This window comes from Salvia hispanica, chromosome 3, assembly GCF_023119035.1.
Source record: "Salvia hispanica cultivar TCC Black 2014 chromosome 3, UniMelb_Shisp_WGS_1.0, whole genome shotgun sequence".
Taxonomy (NCBI): Eukaryota; Viridiplantae; Streptophyta; class Magnoliopsida; order Lamiales; family Lamiaceae; genus Salvia; species Salvia hispanica.
This window is the reverse complement of record NC_062967.1, coordinates 6274271-6294350: the sequence shown is the minus strand read 5'-3', so window position 1 is coordinate 6294350 and position 20080 is coordinate 6274271. Positions and strand designations below refer to the sequence as shown.

At 34.2% G+C, this 20080-nt stretch overlaps 4 protein-coding genes across 10 annotated transcripts in view; 2 read left to right on the top strand and 2 right to left on the bottom strand.

Annotated features, from left to right (window-relative positions):
• Positions 1 to 1725: 1725 nt before the first annotated feature.
• On the bottom strand, positions 1726 to 5141 carry LOC125210932. Of its 3 annotated transcripts, XM_048110573.1 has the most exons (6): positions 5074 to 5089; positions 4720 to 4770; positions 4131 to 4300; positions 2486 to 3506; positions 2185 to 2306; positions 1726 to 2096 (listed from the first exon to the last, which is right to left on the bottom strand). In XM_048110573.1, exons 3-6 carry the CDS (start codon positions 4262 to 4264, stop codon positions 1988 to 1990), a joined length of 1386 nt encoding a protein of 461 aa, XP_047966530.1. In that variant the 5' UTR covers positions 4265 to 4300; positions 4720 to 4770; positions 5074 to 5089; the 3' UTR covers positions 1726 to 1987. The 3 variants fall into 3 exon arrangements, with proteins under 3 accessions (XP_047966530.1, XP_047966529.1, XP_047966528.1); XM_048110572.1 differs by lacking the exon at positions 4720 to 4770 and having other exon boundaries at positions 5074 to 5141; XM_048110571.1 differs by lacking the exon at positions 5074 to 5089 and having other exon boundaries at positions 4720 to 4835.
• A 728-nt stretch (positions 5142 to 5869) lies between these two features.
• LOC125211478 (SEC12-like protein 1) lies at positions 5870 to 9308 on the bottom strand. Its single transcript, XM_048111295.1, has 10 exons — positions 9026 to 9308; positions 8801 to 8898; positions 8340 to 8472; positions 8147 to 8238; positions 7517 to 7616; positions 7369 to 7441; positions 7144 to 7264; positions 6578 to 6697; positions 6298 to 6368; positions 5870 to 6200 (listed from the first exon to the last, which is right to left on the bottom strand). Exons 1-10 carry the CDS (start codon positions 9185 to 9187, stop codon positions 6010 to 6012), a joined length of 1161 nt encoding a protein of 386 aa, XP_047967252.1. The 5' UTR covers positions 9188 to 9308; the 3' UTR covers positions 5870 to 6009.
• A 3426-nt stretch (positions 9309 to 12734) lies between these two features.
• On the top strand, positions 12735 to 14826 carry LOC125216890 (V-type proton ATPase subunit G 1-like). 5 transcript variants are annotated; one of them, XM_048118675.1, is made up of 4 exons: positions 12735 to 12883; positions 13697 to 13803; positions 14131 to 14231; positions 14343 to 14826. In XM_048118675.1, the coding sequence occupies exons 2-4, from the start codon at positions 13719 to 13721 to the stop codon at positions 14484 to 14486; spliced, it is 330 nt and encodes a 109-aa protein (XP_047974632.1). In that variant the 5' UTR covers positions 12735 to 12883; positions 13697 to 13718; the 3' UTR covers positions 14487 to 14826. The 5 variants fall into 5 exon arrangements, with proteins under 5 accessions (XP_047974632.1, XP_047974633.1, XP_047974634.1 ...); XM_048118676.1 differs by having other exon boundaries at positions 12786 to 12929; XM_048118677.1 differs by having other exon boundaries at positions 12799 to 12883; positions 13708 to 13803.
• Positions 14827 to 18023: 3197 nt separating this feature from the next.
• The window catches only part of LOC125209137 (dihydrolipoyllysine-residue acetyltransferase component 1 of pyruvate dehydrogenase complex, mitochondrial-like), a 6693-nt gene continuing 4636 nt past the window's right edge, over positions 18024 to 20080 (top strand). The window contains exons 1-4 of the mRNA XM_048108744.1: positions 18024 to 18208; positions 18808 to 18855; positions 19707 to 19764; positions 19841 to 19953. Of these exons, the coding sequence (XP_047964701.1) occupies positions 18102 to 18208; positions 18808 to 18855; positions 19707 to 19764; positions 19841 to 19953 (326 nt within the window). The 5' untranslated portion in view covers positions 18024 to 18101. The remainder of the gene's footprint in view (positions 18209 to 18807; positions 18856 to 19706; positions 19765 to 19840; positions 19954 to 20080) is intronic.

The following is a 20080-nucleotide window of genomic DNA, read 5'->3' as shown; positions in this document are numbered from 1 at the left end:
CTGCTTAAGTTATAAATGAATATAATTAAATAAACTTGGTTGAAATAAAAAATTTAAATAAAGTGTCAACTTGTTTTATTATAAGAAAAGGGAAATTGTGACAATGACAATGGAAGGACACGTGAAGTTTGCCGCTAGCTAGTATTTTTAATATTTTTTTATCGTGTGATTTTAGCATTTAATTAAGAAGATTCGAATTAAGTTATTGGCTAATATGGAATGCAAAATAATTTATTTCTCGTTTAGGAGTTAAGGGTTTGAGGCTTTAACTTTGTAACTTAATACTATGAGTCCATGTATTTGGTTATACAATTATTAGACATCATTTTGGTAAGACATGTTAAATAAATATGGTTACATTATAATTTCATAATGTACGTTTAAAATCTCAAACAACATTGTTGTCGTCTTGTTCATATTCTTTTTAAAAAATGTGCAAATCGAAAGACGGCATGTTTTTTGGCTGATTTTATAACAAAATCAATGTCGGATTAGGTAGATGATCAACATTTGTCAATACAAAATCAAAAACAAAATGCCTCGAGCACTAACCACGTGATAATAAAATTTTGGTAACAGAAGGTCTGCTTATCTTTATTTTCTCTAAATGCAAAAAAGTTGCCCTTTTCTCTAGTTGGTGAAGTGAAACTGATGGTGATTAACTTATTGGGAATTGCAATTAATGTAAATTTGAAGGATTATAATAATAAGCTAATCAGCATAAATAAATACTCCTACTTAACAAAGTAAATCATGGATGGAAAAGAGGTGGCCAATATGGAGCCCACACGCATAAGGATCATAATTTATAAATATCTAAATATTTATGGCAAAAGGTAAATTAGTATGGAGTATTTTTTAGCTATACATTATAAATAAGTGATACTACTAATTAGCCGGTCCCATATTCACATTATTGAGAATTTCCATTTTTTTAGCCAATAGTCAATGTTCATGGACTGAATTAAGCAAGACTTGTATGGAAAAGAAGGCCAAAAAATATTCAGCCTAAATGATGATAATTTGACTAAAAACTAAAACTAATGTGATTGTGCATCCTAACAATAGTTATCACTATCGACAATATAAAACTACTAACAGTTAAAAATTTAATACCTATAAGAACATTGTTTCATCCATTCATTCAAAAATCATAATTCAAACTAGGAGTATATCATTTGATGAATCATAATCCTTGTTCAATCTCAAAACTAGTTAAACGATTAAATGAAAAGCTATGCAAATTCCACGCTGCCAACTCATTTTATTCAATTTGATAAATGTTTATGAGCTGGGGACATGCATACTTCCATTAAAATAATTTTTCATTCTCATAATAATAATTAGTACAATAATTTATTTTAAATCTTTCTAATGCACTACTCCATATTGTGTCTTCGCTTCCCGCCCAAAACTTCAAAAAGTGGGTTTCCATCTTTCTTTCTTTTGCCTATTATTTTTAAATGCTCTGAATTTTATAATGAATTTAGTAGCTTTGATATGTTAGTAGAATTATTTTCTGAGGAAAGAATGTGGGGCTTATATTTATCACAATAAATAGCTAAGAGAAGAAGAAATTTATGGTGCATGGAATCATGTGCAATCATTGTGTATACAGCGACATGTCCCTTCAAGTTCTTGTTAATTGTATTAATTCTCCCACTAATTACCCGATAAATTTAATTACTTTTCAATTTAACAATTTGACAAAAATACTAGTACTACTTAGCATTCACTATATACATCTCCAATATTATACCAAGATCATATGACTAGTAATTTTACAAAAAGCATTACTGGTCAAACATCTTCTATTCGAACATGGCAGAAAATAATCCCAGTGAAAAAACAGACCCATATTCTTGAATTCAAACAGATCACTAGCAACAAACAACAACTCTATGGAGAGCATCACGCCACCACAAACAATCTACAAGGCTGACCAATATCAAGAACTGCTCAAAGGAGAGAACGGAGAAAATGAGAATTACTCGGTCCAAAACTTCACAAACGAAGAGATGATCGACTTCACTAATGCCAGGAGCGGATTACTTTCAGGTTGAGGAGAATTCCTTGCTGCTCTATCCCAAGTTTCTCTGCCAACAAGAATAAAACAGGGAGATGATGGGAAGGGGTGAAGGCATTTAGAGACTTGAACAGTTTGGGAAAATAGGAAAGACTTACAGATTGATTCTGTCCAGTGTGGGATTGTTTCCCTTTGCCACGTTGTTATCATTTCGATCTCTGGATTTTCCTACAACTGCAGTGGAGTCCTCAGAGATCAACGTTTTGCTAGAACTGCTGGCCTGCAGGAGACAACGTAGTTTAAGTGACGATGCATCAGAGGCATAGTTTCAAGCTTGAGCTAACTTGCGGTTTATTTTATAAATTCATGGCAAGAATAGAGAACCAATAACACATCCTTAGAAAATTCATCATGTGGTTATGTATATGTACATGAGCTTTTTGAAAAATATAAACATACCTGAGCACCATCAGGCAACGAAACCTTGGACGCAAGCTCTCCAATGCTACCTGTATCAAGCTCATTGGGTTTGGCATTTTCCATTGACGGGCCTTGAAGATTAAGCACCACTTTTGCATCCCTGTTTTCACCATTCACTTCCACTGTTGAATCTGGATGCCTATTTTCGTCAGCTTTCTTACTGACAAAACTAGAAGAGCTCTGGGTAAATGTCTTCTTTTCTTGCCACATTCCCTTATCTTCAAGCGTTTCAGCTGCCTCTTGTTGTTTACCAGATTCTCCAGCCATTTTGTCAATTGTTGTAGGTACAGGCCTCAACGGAAATGTTTCCACCACTATATCGGAGTTAGTATGAGAGTTAACAGATAGAGACGATTCTACAGTTTGAGCTTCGAGTTTCTCTTGATTCAGAGTCTTGATTGCTGTGGGCTCATTATAAATTCTTCCCCCAAATTCTTTATCCTTGAAAACTGTGTGCTCGTTCTTAACGTGATACTGCTCATCACTAAGCATTTGACTCCCTTGACCCTCATCAGTATTTTTGTTATGATCAGCCACCACGAATCCCTTCACAATATTTTCCTCAAGGTTGTGACTTTTCGTTTGAGGTGAGTTTGAAACCTCTTCCATGTTTTTTTCTCGATAATGACTAGGTACATGATAGCTTTCACTTGTTCGATCAGAACCTCCATTTTGCTCAGCCAACTCATAAGATTCACTGAAAGATGTAACATTTTCTGCACTCGAAAACGGAATCTCGTTGGGTGCAATGTGCGTTACCACATCACCTCTATCTGATACTGACAAGTTGACAGTTGGTTCCATTGAGATAGATCCTAATGGATGCTGTTCCAATAATCCGGAAAGGCCATGTTCTTCTTGAGACACTTTAGGAGGGGCTAAGACTCGATTTTCTTGAATAATCTCTCGAACAATCTCCCTGACTGTATAAAAAGAACCACCAACTTCTTTGTGTGTCAGGTTGAGGGATGGGAAATTCCCATCATTTGAATTCTGATATCTGAAAAGCAATCCAAGTTTAATATACTTGAGTATGATGAGGAAAAATGAGAGAAATGGGAATCAATCCACCATCTTTGAAAATTTTAACTTTAAAAAGATGTTATGTGGTCGATTCTCAAGTCTCTCCAGACAAAACCAGAGTTAAACATTTTGATTTATCGAGCCCTATCAACTGGTCAAACACTGCTTCTGTGGTGCTAAAATCTTTTCTAATACTAATTTTTTCCTACACATTTCTGCAAGTAATAGAACGAAAAAAGGCAGTAGGATGGGTAAATGACTGTTTATTAAACTTACAGAGATGACACTATTGAACATATATATGATCCAAAAACTACAAAACATATTAACATTCAACATGAGATAGTATTAAACAAGTAGCACATATTCTCTCTTCGAGTTTGAATCTTGTTGCCAAATGTGGGCTGTGTGTTAGCCCGTGCTCCTAAATTATGCTTGCTTTTCTCTCATCATTTATTTCACAGCTTAAATTGTCCACATCAAATATTAAGGGCCTGATAAGTCATTTTGAAGAGTTTCTAATTGCCCTGAAAATGTCTAAAACAACACATAAAAAAGATGGAAGGGGCATAAGAGAGGAAGACAGTATGCTGATACTTACTTCTTTATAAAAGACTCAGCTATCAGCTTCCTCTCCTCTTTTGACCGTCTAACCCGGGTCTTCTTCCCACTGGAGTCATTGCTGGAGGCAAGAGCAAATACTTGCCCAGCCCAGCCAACCTTGACGGCTTGCATGGCTTAGACACACACAGCAAAGCCAGAGAGTAAAATCTGAAGAACGTGATGCGAGGGTCTGATTAATAATAATCTTTACAATAGAGACACGATGAATACGAAGCACATATTCTCTCATCAATTACAGAAACTTCATTTCTCCACAGATGGCACCTTCCTACTTATACAATGCAATAAGTCTAAAGAGGAAGTCTACATCCTACAACTACTCGTGCTTCAAATCTTCAATTATAAGGGCGGAAAAAGGGAAACAATCAGTCACTGAGTTTTCAAGGACTGCAACTGCAATCAACTACATTTACTAAGCTCAAACCACGCCCAATGAGTCATATGCACAATGTCAAGAATCTAAACAACCAGCGCAAAATAGAAAAAAATGAAAAAAGAAAAAGAAGCCAACAGATAAAACAAATCGAGTGAATAAGATAGCACGAAATAAACAAGAACAAATATACCTTAAAAAAGCATCTAAAGCGAGATATGCAAAAATGAAGCTCAATTAAATCCTGAAAAATAGTAACAAAATCAACATAACTAGAATCTCAGTGTTTGCATTTGTTCTTCTCCTCCCCACATTTGGACTAATTTCAGCATATTCGCAGAGAAATTCCACCAAAAATGGGAAAGCTATAAAACATTAATCCAAAGAGGAAAAAAAAAAGCATAAAAAATCAGTCGAACAAACAGTACAAGAAGATGAAGAACGAAGAGGCGAGCTAAGCATGTGCCCAGATTTGAACAGGAGATGAAGAAAAATGCGAGCCAGGATTGAAGAAAACGATCGAAATTAGCAAGTTGAGAAAGTTTACCGGGAAAGAGTAGATTTGTGGGTTTTGGAAAATCGGGGTGTGAAATAATAAACCCTACCAACTGTTTCTCATTTTAATAATAACATAGTGTACTTGAAAAACATAATGTAGTAATTAATTAAATAACAGTATGTTCTTGAATAGTACTACTAGTACTTAATTCGCAATGATTTAATGTACATATGGTTTTCTTCTTCTTCTGTGGATCCATAGAGTCCATTTTTCTTTTCTTAATTTGCAAACTTAAAGGTAGGGGAAAATAATACGACTCGAATAATTGTCCGAAATTATAGTTTTTTAACCATATACTATTAGTTCTTATTTATTACGACAAGTCTTGTAAAAATATATTATACCATAAACATTTATATTACGTGACAAAATTCGAGATGGGGTTTATCTGAATCTATTTGAATCTACCATTATTTGGATTTCCTACTATATGGAATATACCAGTACTTTGTTTTTTTTCTTTTAGGTGAATCCTCATAAAATTAAACGGAGTATTAGGCTATATAAAAAACTAATAACTAAAGCTATAAACTAATCTATTGAAAACTCAGCTAATATTAGTGAGATTTTGTAAATTTTAATTTGTCCTGTGTAGTGTTAAATTTCTCTTTTGGGTGTAACAAAAAAAAATTGTCTTTTGGTATAAGGATTAGTGTTGCAACATTTTATGTAGTTTAATCAAATAGGCTTGTTATAGTAATGCAATTAACAATAAATCTCATGAACAGAGCATTTCAAAAATTCCTTATAGCTATTAACCAAATTAAGATTCCAAATGTCAATCTTTCAGAAAATCATCTCAAATTTCATAGCTGGATATATCAGATGTGGAACAAAGAATAGCAAAGAAAACAGTAGTCTTTACTTTAATCTAAATAAAGTATACTACTTAACTGAACACTCCAGAAGTGACAAATTATGTAGCTAGAATTCAACATAATCTAGGTCCAAATTTTCCGCATATTGCTGATCCACAACAGTTTCAATGACTGGTCGAGCAGCTTGATCCTGTGCAATTGGAAAGTTCCAGAAGGAATCTGAATTCTCAAAGATTACGTAAAATGCAACAAGTGACGCCAGAAACAGCCCCAACAGTAGCATGTAGATTTGCCAATCTGCAAGTAGAAGCAAAACAACGTTAAGACAGTCGATGATCCATGATCATTTCAGTTAAGAGAAGAAGGAAGATGGAGGAGAACCAAATAGAGAGACCTTTCCAATCAGCAGGAACAGTGAGCTTCGTCGCCATCACTCCCCACTCGTTAGAAGTGGTAAGTACTACCCTGCAACGCCAAAGCAGTTGAGTTACTGAGTGGAACGAGTGAGCTTCCGGTGAATAAACTATGTTTGGCAGGTTTGGAGAAGATATTGGCCATCATGATTTATGTCTTATTGCAAAAGCCACAAGTAGACAAGAGATGGATGGGAATCCTTATTGCAAAAGCCACAGGTATATACAATGCATGTTATATTCTCTTTTCCTAAAGCTTACCTTTCACTAGGACAAAACTCCAATGATGTAATTTCGGAACCCAGGTGTTGCCTCTTACTCCAGTGGTGGATCCCCATATTTTTCACTTCGACAACACATATATCTCCATCCTTGCTCCCACTAAGTCAAAAAGAGTGACCGAATTTTCTTAAAGGTAGAATAATTCATACCAATTTTAAAATGAATGAGAAAAAAGGTCTCCAGTCATTACAGATGCAACCGTGAAAAACTCAAAACAGTGCAGTTCAAGTCTCACTAAACCTATATGAACCATGAGATATCCACTATGAAACAGTTCCCAATTGAGAGCAAGTTCCAGTAAAGTTAAAGAAATCTCAAAAGGGTATTGATTGTTCACCACATTATGGCTTTGACATTTGTGCACTAAGCTGCCCCTAGAACTAATGAAGTATATTTGTGTCTAACATAAACAACTTTCGCATTTGGAATACTTCTGTGCATCCTTCCAGAGAGCACATTAATACAGTAGTTGCGTTCAATGTACATAACAAAATAGCACCAAGAAAGAATAGAAAAGGAAATTTAGAAAGAGGCTAAACACTTACAGAGCAAGATATTTTCCATCCAAACTAATAGACATTATCGCAGCTGGTTTTCTAAGTAACCTCTTGTGCCCAATTTTTTTCCACGTGCTTATATCATAAACAGCAGTAAGTGGTTTATTTCCTGCACAAAGGACATCGCATGTCAAGAAAAACTTTACGGGTCTTCAGCTTAATAAAATCATACTAATTGACTGCCTTCTCTATGGATGGAAGATACCACCATACCTCGTTGAACAGAGCAAAATAAAAATGGTTTTGTCCCATCTTTAGAAAACCGGCAGAGTTCAATCTTCTCGTCCTGCAACACGAGCCAAATTAGAACCTCCATTGCATAGTATTTGATGCATAGAACTTATGGAGAAACAAACCATACAGAGTTCCGGGTCAAAGTTGTAATTGGAGTGCCATCACTTGTGTTCCATATTATCGCTGAACCATCAGCTGAGGTTGTAGCTAAAAACTCTGAGTCTAAACTGCAAAAAAGTGATACCAAGATTCAGTATTAATTTATCCATCAAACACTTTAAATAACTTGAAAATAATCCATAAAACCATAGAAGAATAAGAAGAGAACCAAATGAAAAATTAAAATTGGATAGTAAAATGCAAAAATGCAGAATAATTAGTAACATAAATGTAATGTCAAGAGCTCATTCCAATTTCCTAGTAAGAGAATTTTTGTAGTACTCCACTTTTTATGATCCTCAGTTATTGTCATAATAAGCCTATGCATTTCGAGATAGTTGTCTGCTAAAAAAGTAACCTAAAATACACAACCTGCCCATCGCAAAGATGGACCTGATAACCAAAATTGCAGAGTCAAAACAGGCAAAGCGCCATGTATAATACATGAGAGTCCGAATACGTTCGCTATAAGAATGGAAAGAAAACAAAAGGCACAAAGAGTATAGAATAAACTAAACAATATGCAAAACTATCTAAAAGTAAATTAAATGCAAAACTATCTAAAAGTAAATTAAAAATCAACTTAACACTCATATACCTAAAATCCATGTCTTGAAATGATTTATGAGCTCTTGGTTCTTCCAAAATGGCAACCATCTTTGGCCACTCGAATAACCTAAGGCATCCATCCTTCAATTTGAAAGTAAAGTGGAAATACAAGATAAATATATTTCAATAATCATAAGGGCATAAACTCGTATGCAGTAGTATCATGGTAGAAAGAAGCTTACAACTCCACCAGTAGCAAATCTAGTTCCATCAACACTAAAAGCCAAACATTTTTGTAGGCCAATCCCCTGCAGTAGAAGTTGTTCTTTTGAAGTAAGTTTTATTTTGTCTTCCCGGCTATCCAACTCCAACAATCTGCAGATGGTGTGAAGTAGTCAGTCAATATGTAGAAAAGGAGAAGCGAAGTTGTGGTAGGAAGTTACGTGCATTGAAACAGGGACCTGTATCAACTCTTCAGTTTCCAGGCGAAGGGATTAAAACCAAATACTACTACTGAAAATTCTATCAACTATATATATATTCAAGTTCATAGTCCTGAATGATTAACCTAAATTCTCAGTCACATAACAACTCCAATTCTATTTAACATCTATTCCACAAATGAATTAATGAAATTAAAATGACTAAAACAATTTAAAGAAAAATGTATTTTTCCATTTTTCAACAAAATACAATTGCTTACTTGCAATCACCAGCGCTAGTAGAACAAACTAATTCATCTCCAGTGGGATGCACCGCAATAATTACTGGATCATCACCTTCTCCAAGTTCATACTTAGCCTGCACAAAATTCCAAAAACAGTGAAATAAATAAGAATAAACGACAATCAGTGCTCATGATCATCATTTGCATCCTATTCCTAAAATTAATGAAATAGATTCTGGAAAATAGTAAATAAAATTAAACCTTGGGAGAGGCAGAGAGAGAAGTAGTGATAGGATCCCATGAGAAGATCTGGAGAGATGAGGGTTTCGATTTCCCGACTACCACCAAATGCGCGTTCTCCGGCCGCCGAATCCAGGCGGCGCACGTCACTGTCCCCTGCCCAGGAGCATCCACTCCCTCCATTTTCTTCGAGGACGCTAATTGGGGTTTGGTCGTTGGGGTTTTTGATCAATTCGAGATTTTGTTAATTGAAGTGAGTATAATTTGGAAATCGCAACTTTCTTTCCACTCTCCTAGATAATCCTATTACCTCTAGTATGTGTGCATATATATACTCCATATCGGATTTCGGCATGCAATTGGGGAGTTACTAAATTAGAAATAAAAAATGATGAATTCGTAAAGTCAAATTAAATAATGTGTACTTGTGTACTGTCTGGTAATATAGGTTCTAAATTATGAGATTCAGAAATTATTTAACTTCATAAAAAAATAGAAAAAGTTTTTAATACAATATACATCTTTTTTTTATACTACTATTGGTTTTACTACAGTTGATACTCATGAACTAAGTCTAAAATCTAGTATTTTCCCACAATCTTTATAGTTGATCGGATAAATACAAACATTAACAATTAAATATGAATCTTCCACAATGATTGTGTGAATTTTCTAAGGTGATTATTTCCCTACTGAGATAAATTGTTTAATCTCATATGGATGCATATGTGTCATTTATGAAATAGATGTAATAAAGAATCCCATGTGGACTTATTTCATTTACAAGTAATAATCTATATTGGTTTTGGACCATTGTTTTATAATTTGTATAGTAGTATAATAAATTAGGAGTGTAATGAGTTAGTGGAATATAATGTATATGTATTAAAAATAGTAAATTTAGAATGAAAATTTATTGGCAAACAAAAAATAATGAGACATTTAATTCCGGAGGTAGGGTAATGATAGTTATTAAGTGGAAAATGTTTTTCTTTTTTTTGTGAGTAACATATACGTTGATTAAATAAGGTCAATTTTTAAAAAAGTAAGATGAGTTTCGGTGGTATCATAAAGTGTCTATTATTGAATAAAATATTATTTCCGAATGTTCAACCTATATTAATTTTAATTTAATCATTGGATTTAAATGATCCTTAAAGATTACAAGTGGTAACCTTTTGGAAGTAAATGCAAATCTAATGGAGTACATCAACCATCAAATATGCACTAATCCATTTTAATGAGTTGACTTGACTTTTAACTAAACGCAATTATTAGTACAGGACTAATTATTAATTAGACTAGTGGTGCTGCTTTAAAGTCAATGCTTCGCGGTGTAATTGACTAAATCCAATTTGATTGAAGAATATGCGGTTTTTTATTCCAATTCCTTCGATAAACAAGAATATATTGAAATGCTCGCCGTTTTAAAATATAGTTCCAAAACTACGATTAAATATTTTACATTGTATAGTTGCAGGCACAAATGGTTGGATTTTGTGGAGATTTCTGTGTCCTCATTGTTGTTATTGTCAATAGTGGTGTAGTTGCAGCCACAATTTATTTTGTGTTCCCTTTGTAAAGTACTCTCTTCATTTTAAGGAAGATGAACAATTTTTAGGATAACATAAAATTATATGTATTCTTATTTTAAGAAGTTAAAATAGATAATAGTACAAAAAATTGTCAGTGTTTTAAAATAGGAAAGATAATTTTTTAGAAGAAAAAAAGTTATGGCCCGTGAATAGAATATGACATTCAATCCAAAAGTGAAAATGTATCGGACCACGTCAAAATTGATCAAATATCGAAATATTCGTGGAGATCTAACTTGTTAGCAAGGGACAAGTCATGAGAAGATATCGGCCACAAAAATTGTTTATGTTCGAAGTGCGCAGAGTTTTATGCCATTAGGGTAACTCCGGTGGCGCCCCTCCCACTCGCCCCTCCACTAGCCCTTCCCACAAAAAGCATGCCACGTCAGCACTAGCCCTTCCCATTCCACTGCCACATCACTAGCCCTTCCCACTAGCCCTTCCCACAATTAAATTAATTCACAATTAAAAAAATTCACGGAATTAAATTCGACACAAATACAAACGGGAAATACGAATATTTCATTAAAAAAAAACATACATCATTCGAAAAAAAATTACATAGTAGATAGAAAAAAAAAACAACCACATCCTTCAAGGATCATCGTGGGAAGCTTGGCTTTGAAGCCGGAAGTGTGTATCCCCTTCCAGGCGGCGGGGCAGTTCCTCCACTCCCAATGCATACAATCGATGTTGCCCAACATCCCAGGGAACCCGTGCACCGACCCGCTATTAATTAGCCGCAGTCCGGCTCCGGACGCCGAAGATACCCCTCCCGAAAATCGCTCAACGCCCGCGCAAAACTCCAAACACTCGACGCCGAAGACTCCCCCAAAGTGGAGGACTGCCGAACATGTCGGCCGGCCTCCGTACGCCGCCCCCGATTGCGCGTACACTCGATTGGCTTTTACGGGTTTGCCAGATCCCCCCCCCGATCCCGAAAACTCGACCTTCTCTAATGCCCCAAACGAAGCAAAACAGGGGACGATGACCCAAAAAACGTCTGGAAGGTAAACGGGCCCGAGCAAAGAGTCCTCATACAACCGAATATGTGCCAATGTGGTCCCACCCCGGGGGATATGGCCACCGGGCTAGCATCCTTTGATGGACGGAGGAAGTTTTGGATAAATGCCGGACTCGCACGAATATGTTTTTTTAGCGAGGGACGATAGTATCCAATGAGGGCTGAGGGACTACACAAATAAGGTCGTGGTAAGGTCAACCACTATAGCCAAGCACAGTCGAATACGACTTGCAATGGGCGGGGGGCAAGGGCGGATGACCAATATTTTTGGGACTTGGGGGCGAAGGCCAACAGAATCGATGATGGCCGATGGACTAGCACGAAACAAACAATGAGAAGTCGACCAATATAGCCTAGCACAACGAGTGTGATCTACAATGGCTGAATGTTGAACGTTGATGGCCATTAATTGTTGGATGATGCTAGACACATGGTACATTGGATCGATTGCATATCATTCTTAGTTCTTATACTACCTATATTTCTAATTCTAACCATTTTATGAAAAAAATTACTATTGCTCTAAACTTATGAATTTGTATCATTCTTCTATCTCATACCATCTACTTCTAATCAATTTATGAAAAAGGTTTTTGTATTAAGTTTATTAATTCGCAGTCCATATATGTACAATATGATGATCTCTCATGCATTCTCTATTCGTAGCTCTTTTAAAATTCTCATTTTATACATTCATATGTTTTTAAAAACATTTTCCCAATATTTCAATTTTATCTTTCTATTTAGAAATATTTTAATAAAAGTGTTATCATATGATAACCCATAACCAAATAACTTATTATTTTATAGACGGGATGGTGTAGGATTTGGTAAGAAACAAAGTCTCGGTACTATTCCTCCATTCCCCACTTCCTATTCTTTGATAAGTCCTATAGACGGAATGGTATAGGATTTGGTAAGAAACAAAGTCTTGGTACTATTCTTCTCTTCCCCATTTCCTATTCTTTAAAACTTATCGTTTTTTTGTTAAAAATAATAAAGATATGATCACATAATAACCCTATGGTAATAACCAAATTACTTATCAATTTATAGACGAAACATATGATTTTCCCTAAAAATATTAATACCAACGAAATATGCAAAAAATTTTGAAGATAATTGTGAAAAGACACCCAAGCATTAGTAAAAACTAAACGGTCAATTTGTTTCGTTGGATTCTCAAATCGTCGTTATCCACCCCTCTCTCCCTCATTCACGCTCTCAAGTCTGATCCATTGTTAGTTTCTCTCTTTCCAGGTGCTTACATCACTCCAATCTCTCTGCTTTCTTCCTTTTCACTGCCGTAATTTTCTTCAACTTTCTCAATTTTCCGATAATGTTCGATGTATATGGTTCGTGGATGGTTAGATCTGCTGTTGCGCTAGAGCAAATTTCTCTTTCTGGATTTGCAGACCTTGTTGTGATATGCCCCGTTTTCTGCCAATTAATAATCTTGTCTCAAAACGTACTCTTGTTTGGGGGTGTGCTGATTTGATGGTGGGGTTTGGAAGTGGTGATCGTTTCAATCATTAGCACTGCGATCCTTAAGTTTTCTTATTTAGTGATTCAATTTTGGCATAAATGAATCTCTGCTTTTGGGATGGCGTCAGAGTTGAGCCGTTGGCTTCCACTAATTCGAGTAGAGAGGATGTAATGTGGCGAGGTTTGAATTGGATATAGTAATAAGTTTGGGATCTGTGGCGATTCTTAGTTTTCTCAGATTAATGCATGATTAGGTATTCAATTCTGCTTTCAGTTTAATGAAGAGCAGATGATCAGGTTAGTTGTAGTAGTAGTTAGTGTACTGAGTACTATTATGCTTTATTATTATTTGAAACTGGTTGTTTCCTAACTTATTTCAGTTAATCATGAATGATTGCCTTCTAAATCTGAGTTGTCCTCTTAATTTGAACAGTTTCATGGGATTTAATTAATGAATTGGAATTTCATGAAAAGTTGTGCATGTTTGTTGCAAAGTCTTTAGCATTAAGTTTTGTGATCTCGCACTGCTGATGCTTTGGCATCACCTTGATGTGAGTTTAACTAGTTTACATTGTTTTATCTCTGAAGCCTTGTTTCAGTCACCCCCGACATGGCCTCCAGTAGCCAGAATGGAATTCAACTCTTGCTAGCTGCAGAACAAGAGGCTCAGCACATTGTCAATGCTGCTAGAACTGGTGATGATTTTTTACCTGGGTATTCATGCTTAATTGTTTACGCTCTTGCTTTCTTTGGTAGCTAGGAACCCTTTTTTGGAGACTGTAAAATTCTGATGATAGTGTGACCGTCTGAAGTCTGATGTAGTACTGTATTTCTCTGTCAGTTAAATACCCCCTTTTTGCATTTCTCCCATGGCTGTGGGGATTGGAGGGATATAGTCTATAGGGGTGGATGAACGTGGTCTCGTTCAAACACGCCTTAAGTTTCTACACTTAATAAACACTACTTTTATGTGCTTCGCTCATAGAATGACTCTCACTTTTAGCTCTGGCTATCATGCACAGCAAAACAAGCCAGACTTAAACAGGCAAAAGAGGAGGCCGAGAAGGAAATTGCTGAATTTCGTTCTCAAATGGAGGCTGAATATCAAAGGAAGGTGGCCGAGGTAATAATTCAATAGGCATATGACACTAGTTTATTTCAATAGTCCCATTAATAAATCTTCTTCACTTCTCCACACATTACTATATTGAACATTTCTCCTTCATGTGCACAGAGCAGTGGAGACTCAGGTGCTAATGTGAAACGCCTTGAAGAAGAAACAGATGGAAAGATCCATCACCTGAAGGCAGAAGCTTCCAGAATCTCCCCTGATGTCGTCTCCATGCTTCTGAGGCATGTGACTACAGTAAAGAACTGAGGTCTTGGTTGAGCTGCGACTACGTTTTCTGGTGCCAGACTCATCTGATCAGGTGGAATATGTGTGTTGGTTCGACTCGTCATTTGCTATAGTTTTATTTGGCGTTTTGCTCAGATTGCTTCCTTTTTATCAAATAAAGCCACGAAGTGTTAGTGTTTGTTTTGGGAGAGGAGAGAGACTTTTATTTATTGAGTGATGGTCGTATCAATATTTCAGCAGTGTATCACTATATCTTTGTTGTTGAGAATCAACTATGTAACTCAACTTGACTCCCTTCCCCATGAGGCATTTCCAACTTTGTTGTTGAGAATCAGCCAAGTAAATTTGTGTTTATGCATGAGTTAAATCCTGGAAAATTGGGAAAATAGTTATAGAATTATATTTTCTCATCTTTTCATTTTCGTCTGTCCATAAAAATTAGTCTCGTACTAAATATAAAAAGTCATATCCAATTTATTACTCACTTTTTTTCTCTCTCTTTCTTTCCTATTTTATCTACATTTTCTCATTCTTTCTACCATATCTTTTTTTCATACTATACTAATTTTGCATTAAAACTCATATCGTCCACCAATGAAACTATTTTTAATTGGCGAATAGAGTACTGCTCTCTTCGTGACTATAAAAATGAAATCAGAGTGTAATATTATAGAATTTCAATAAAAATAATTAGAGTAGAACGAGCGTTGATATTTAATAAAAGAGGGAACATCTTTTTTTATACATCAACTATCCTAAATGAGCAAATTTGATCCGTAACATTTCATAATATCTTTTGAGGTCCATCAACTATAAGTTAATATCAATTCAACTAATTTTTGACTATTTCCAATATTTTCATAACCAAAGTACCCTTAAGGCCATGAGGGCAATTCAATCTATTTACCCTCTCATTTTCATTAGAGTGAACTAAATAAATGGTACATGATCTTTCACTTTTGCACGTAAATGGTACCTGATCTTTGTTTTATATTGTTTTTGGTACCTATAAATCATATTTTTGGTACCTAATGTAATTATTTTCCCAAAATGCCTTCTAAACAAATTAATTTTCCCATTCATGTCATAAAGGATATTTTGGGCATAAATAAAATTAGTACCAAAAGTGATATTATAATATCTTCTTTAATTTTCCTCACTCTTTATACTATTATTTTTAATCAATATTAATATTATTATTTTAATATTATAGATTAATAATTAATTTATTTTTTTATATCATTCAAATATACTTAATTATAATTATAGATATAATTATATTTAATTATTATAATAATACTAAAAAGTGTTAGTAGTTAATAAATAATTGTAGTATAATTATATAAATTATGAATCACCAGAATATTATGTAATAATAATATTTTAATAATTATAACTATTATTATTATTATTATTATTATTATTATTATTTTACATAAATTAGTAACTTATTAATATAGCCTTAATAAAAATTTAACATTGTGAATTGTATTCATAATGATATAAAGAGTTGAATATTTTTAGTTAGGTGTTTCAACCTTAAAATGAGTATAAAAAATTTAATAAAAAATATTCAATTGATTTAATTACTTAAAATAATTAATTTAATTTGGCATTTTGTTCTTGATTTATATTATTAATGCAATTAGATGTATGTATAAAACACTAAAAAGAAAAGAAGAAAAACAAGAGAAGAAAAAAGAAGGAAGAAGAAACATAAACTAAGGAGAAAAAGAAAAAAGAAAGGAAGATAAAATGTTTAAAAAATAAGGAAGAAGAAACTAAGAGCATCCGCAATGGACTCGTTGTTGTGATCCATCGCTCGATGATGCTCTTGTACAAAAAGTTAGAGAGAGAGAAAACTCGTTAAAACAAGTGGTGCAAATGAAAATGAAACGAAAATCGCGTTTATATAGGTTTATAATTTGGGATAGTTGATGTACCAAAAAAGATATTTCCTCTAATTTTAGTTTCAAAATAAAAATATCTTTATGATATTAATATTTTATTACTATTAATTATTTACGTTTAGTTTTACTTATTTGTAATATTTTAAATCATTGTACTATATTTAATATTAATAGTGAAATAACTTAGGTATAAATATATGTAAATATTATACTTATACTTGTATATAAAAGTAGTTCAATTTATTAGATGGAATATTAATTTTTCAATCTTAAAGCTATACACAGAAGAATATGTTATTTTTAAGAGCAATACAAAATTGACAATTAAAAATAGAGTGAACTACGTAAATGGTACTTGGTCTTTCACTTTCGCACGTAAATGGTACCTGATCTTTATTTTATATCGTTTTTTGTACCTATAAATCACATTTTTGGTACCTGATGCAATTTTCTTCCCAAAATGCCCTTTAAACAAATATATTTTCCCATTTATGTCATAGATGGTATTTTGGGCATACATAAAATTAGTACCAAAAGTGGTATTATAATATCTTCTCTCATTCTCCTCACTCTTTATACTATTATTATTAATCAATATTAATATTATTAGTAATTGTAGTCTAAAAAATGGTACCTGATCTTTCGCACGTAAATGGTACCTGATCTTTCACTTTCGCACGTAATGAGAGGGTAAATAGATTGAATTGCCCTTCATAGCCTTAAGGGTACTTTGGTCATGAAAATATTGGAAATAGCTAAAAGTTGTAGAATTGGTATTAACCTATAATTGATGGACCTCAAAAGATATTATGAAATGTTACGGACTAAATTTGCTCATTTGGGATAGTTTATGTATTAAAAACGATATTCCCTCTTAATAAAAATATTTGCAGTATATAATGAGTCATATAGATGGAAATACGACTGTCAGTTTGGATATCGAGTATCGAATAATCCTAATTTGATCAGAAAATTTCCAGATAATGTATACCATAAACATGAAAAATAGGATATCAGGAATGGGTTCGGGTATTAGGATTTTGAAATTTTAATGTATCGAGGATTGAGTATTACCCAATTATTCAAATTTTAATTTAATTCAAGTCATATCGCAGCCAAGATGTTGGCACCCACAACGAAACCGATGGCGATGGTTCCAAGTGACCCCTTCTTCGGGTCCACTGCGGTCGCGTACACGGTGTACACCAGCCCGAATGTGATGATGATCTCAAACACCACTCCCTGGATCGCTCCCAATCCCGCTACCACATCGTGGATCGGAATAGCCTTCATTTCCAACATATATCAATTCATTCAGTAGCGGATCCAGGATTAAAAAATAAAGTGACATAATTAAACATTTAAGTAGCAGATCCAGAATTTAATAATAAAAGGACATAACTAAATATATGTGGCGTATCCTAAATTCAAAAATAAAAAAGACATAATTAAATATATTTTGTTATATATTTTGAAATATTCATATTATACCTAATATTCATTTTATAAATATTTTACTAACTTAAATTTATCATAATTTTTAATTTATTATTAAAATATTTATTAAACAGACTTAGAGTGACAAAAAAAGCTTTTTTTTTTCTTTTTGGACACATTAGTTTGTAAAAGTGGGAAAAAACGAATTCATCTACATTTTGTGTGCTTATGTAGAAATCATTTAATATAGAGAAGTAGGAGAAAGGAGAATTTGCTGCGAATTTGATCTATGGCGCTGTCTAGGCTACGGCATCCGGTGATCTCGTGTGCTCCGTCTCTCATCAGGATCAGAGCTCGCTTCCTATCTCTCTCATCTACTCATTCATTTCTCAATCGGTACTCTTCATTCTTGTTTATTCCTTTTGCCGCTGAATTCGAATGAACTTAATTTTGGTTGATACGATGGCATCATGAATTCTTTATCCGATCGGAACTTGAAACAACGTTGTTTTGGATAAGATTGAGTGGTTGGTGGAGCGGTCAAATGCGGCGGCATTGGAATTAGTCGATTGGTGAAATAGAATGTAGGAATCCGTAGTTGTTCTGCTGCCTTGTGCTGCATTTATTGTTGTTTTTGTTATGCCTTAGAATGCAAGGACGAATGCAATTATGTTGGAGAGTAACAATGTCTTAATCCGAATCACAAGTAGCTCTTTAGTGGAGCTGCTTGCTGATTTTATACTAGCGAGCACATATGCTCAAGGTTACATTGTATGTGCCTCAGGTTCATTTATTCATATGGGTTTGGAATCTGTTATTTATCCTGAATGCAATGACATTGCTTTCCCCCAATGTTTCATCCTATGCCTCTGAAATAGAACCTAGATGGTTTGACATAATTCCTGGACCATTTCCTATATTCTTCATACAGAATTTCCAGTTATGTATCAAATGTGCTTCTTTATCATCTTATTGTCAACATATTGGTGCCGCAGTTCAAGGGGGTCAAATACTAGTCCTGAAGTTGCAGAGACTTTGTTAAGGTATGCCTGTACAATCTTATGCTTAGTTCCTTCTCTTGTTTTGTCTACCTCAACTTGAACTTGCAGTTGATGTTTGTATTAAACACACCAGTATTTTGAGTTTTAAGATTTAATGTTTTTCTCAGTTTTTTTGTATTTTTCCAAACAATCTCCTTTATTCTTCCTCTGTTATGGCTTATGAGCTGACTTAGTGGAAGTAATATTCTTAGCTGTCTGTTTTATCTTTTAACAGATAACTTTAATTAGACAAGTAGTACTGCAGATTTTTACTGCTAAACCAATTGTCAAAGGAGAGCTATGCTTCTACTCGCCATTTGCTACAGTCTGCAGATGTGTAATAGGCTTGGTGCTTTTATATCATAAATAGCTATACGCGGCTAGGTTTTCTTGTCTTTATTGTTGAAAGTTGTAAATAGGAAGGCTTTCGCATGACTTGAATTCTTTCTGTACAATACTCTGCAGCGAATGCCACTATTCAGTAGTCTGAAATCTGTATCATTACTTCTGATTCAGTAGTTTTTGTACTTTCATTTTTATGAATCAATTTTGATAACTGAGTCTTGCTGGTCGAAGCGGTCAGCTTACATGACAAGTGAAGTGCACACTTCTACCCTAGCATTGGAAAATATATTCTAGCCTTTCTGTCCTGGCATATCTCCTTGTGGTCTGACTCTTAAATTGTTCCTAAAAAAATTTGATGTTTCTAATAAATTGCCTTATAGTATAAGAGAAGAAAATAACTTTCTGAATGTTGCATTTGATAGTATGGTGTATTATTTGTCAAATTCGAATAGCATTAAATCCACTGGCTAATTTTTACTTTTCCATAATCTCCTTCTGAAATTTTGCAGGCCAGCAGCATCATTTCCATTAATTAATGGAATTTATGGAGATTCTTCTAAGATCAAGGTTGGTAGCAAAATGGTATTTTTAATATATCTAAACATATGCAGCTTTGCTAACTATATGCATGGGGTGTTTACAGTTCAAAATCGGCATCCGCTCCTTTTCTTCTGCCGGTATAACTCTTTTTGCTCAACTTGATCTTCCTATTCAAAATTTTATTTGGCAATCTCGTGTGTCAGCTTCATCAAGCTGGCTTAGTTAAACTGTCAATAACTAATTTGCATGGATTCATCCATCATGTAGTTTTCCATCCAAGCTTATTTTATGTATTGTCCCAGATGTTAATGTGTAACCCTTATACAATTATACTCAATCTTGT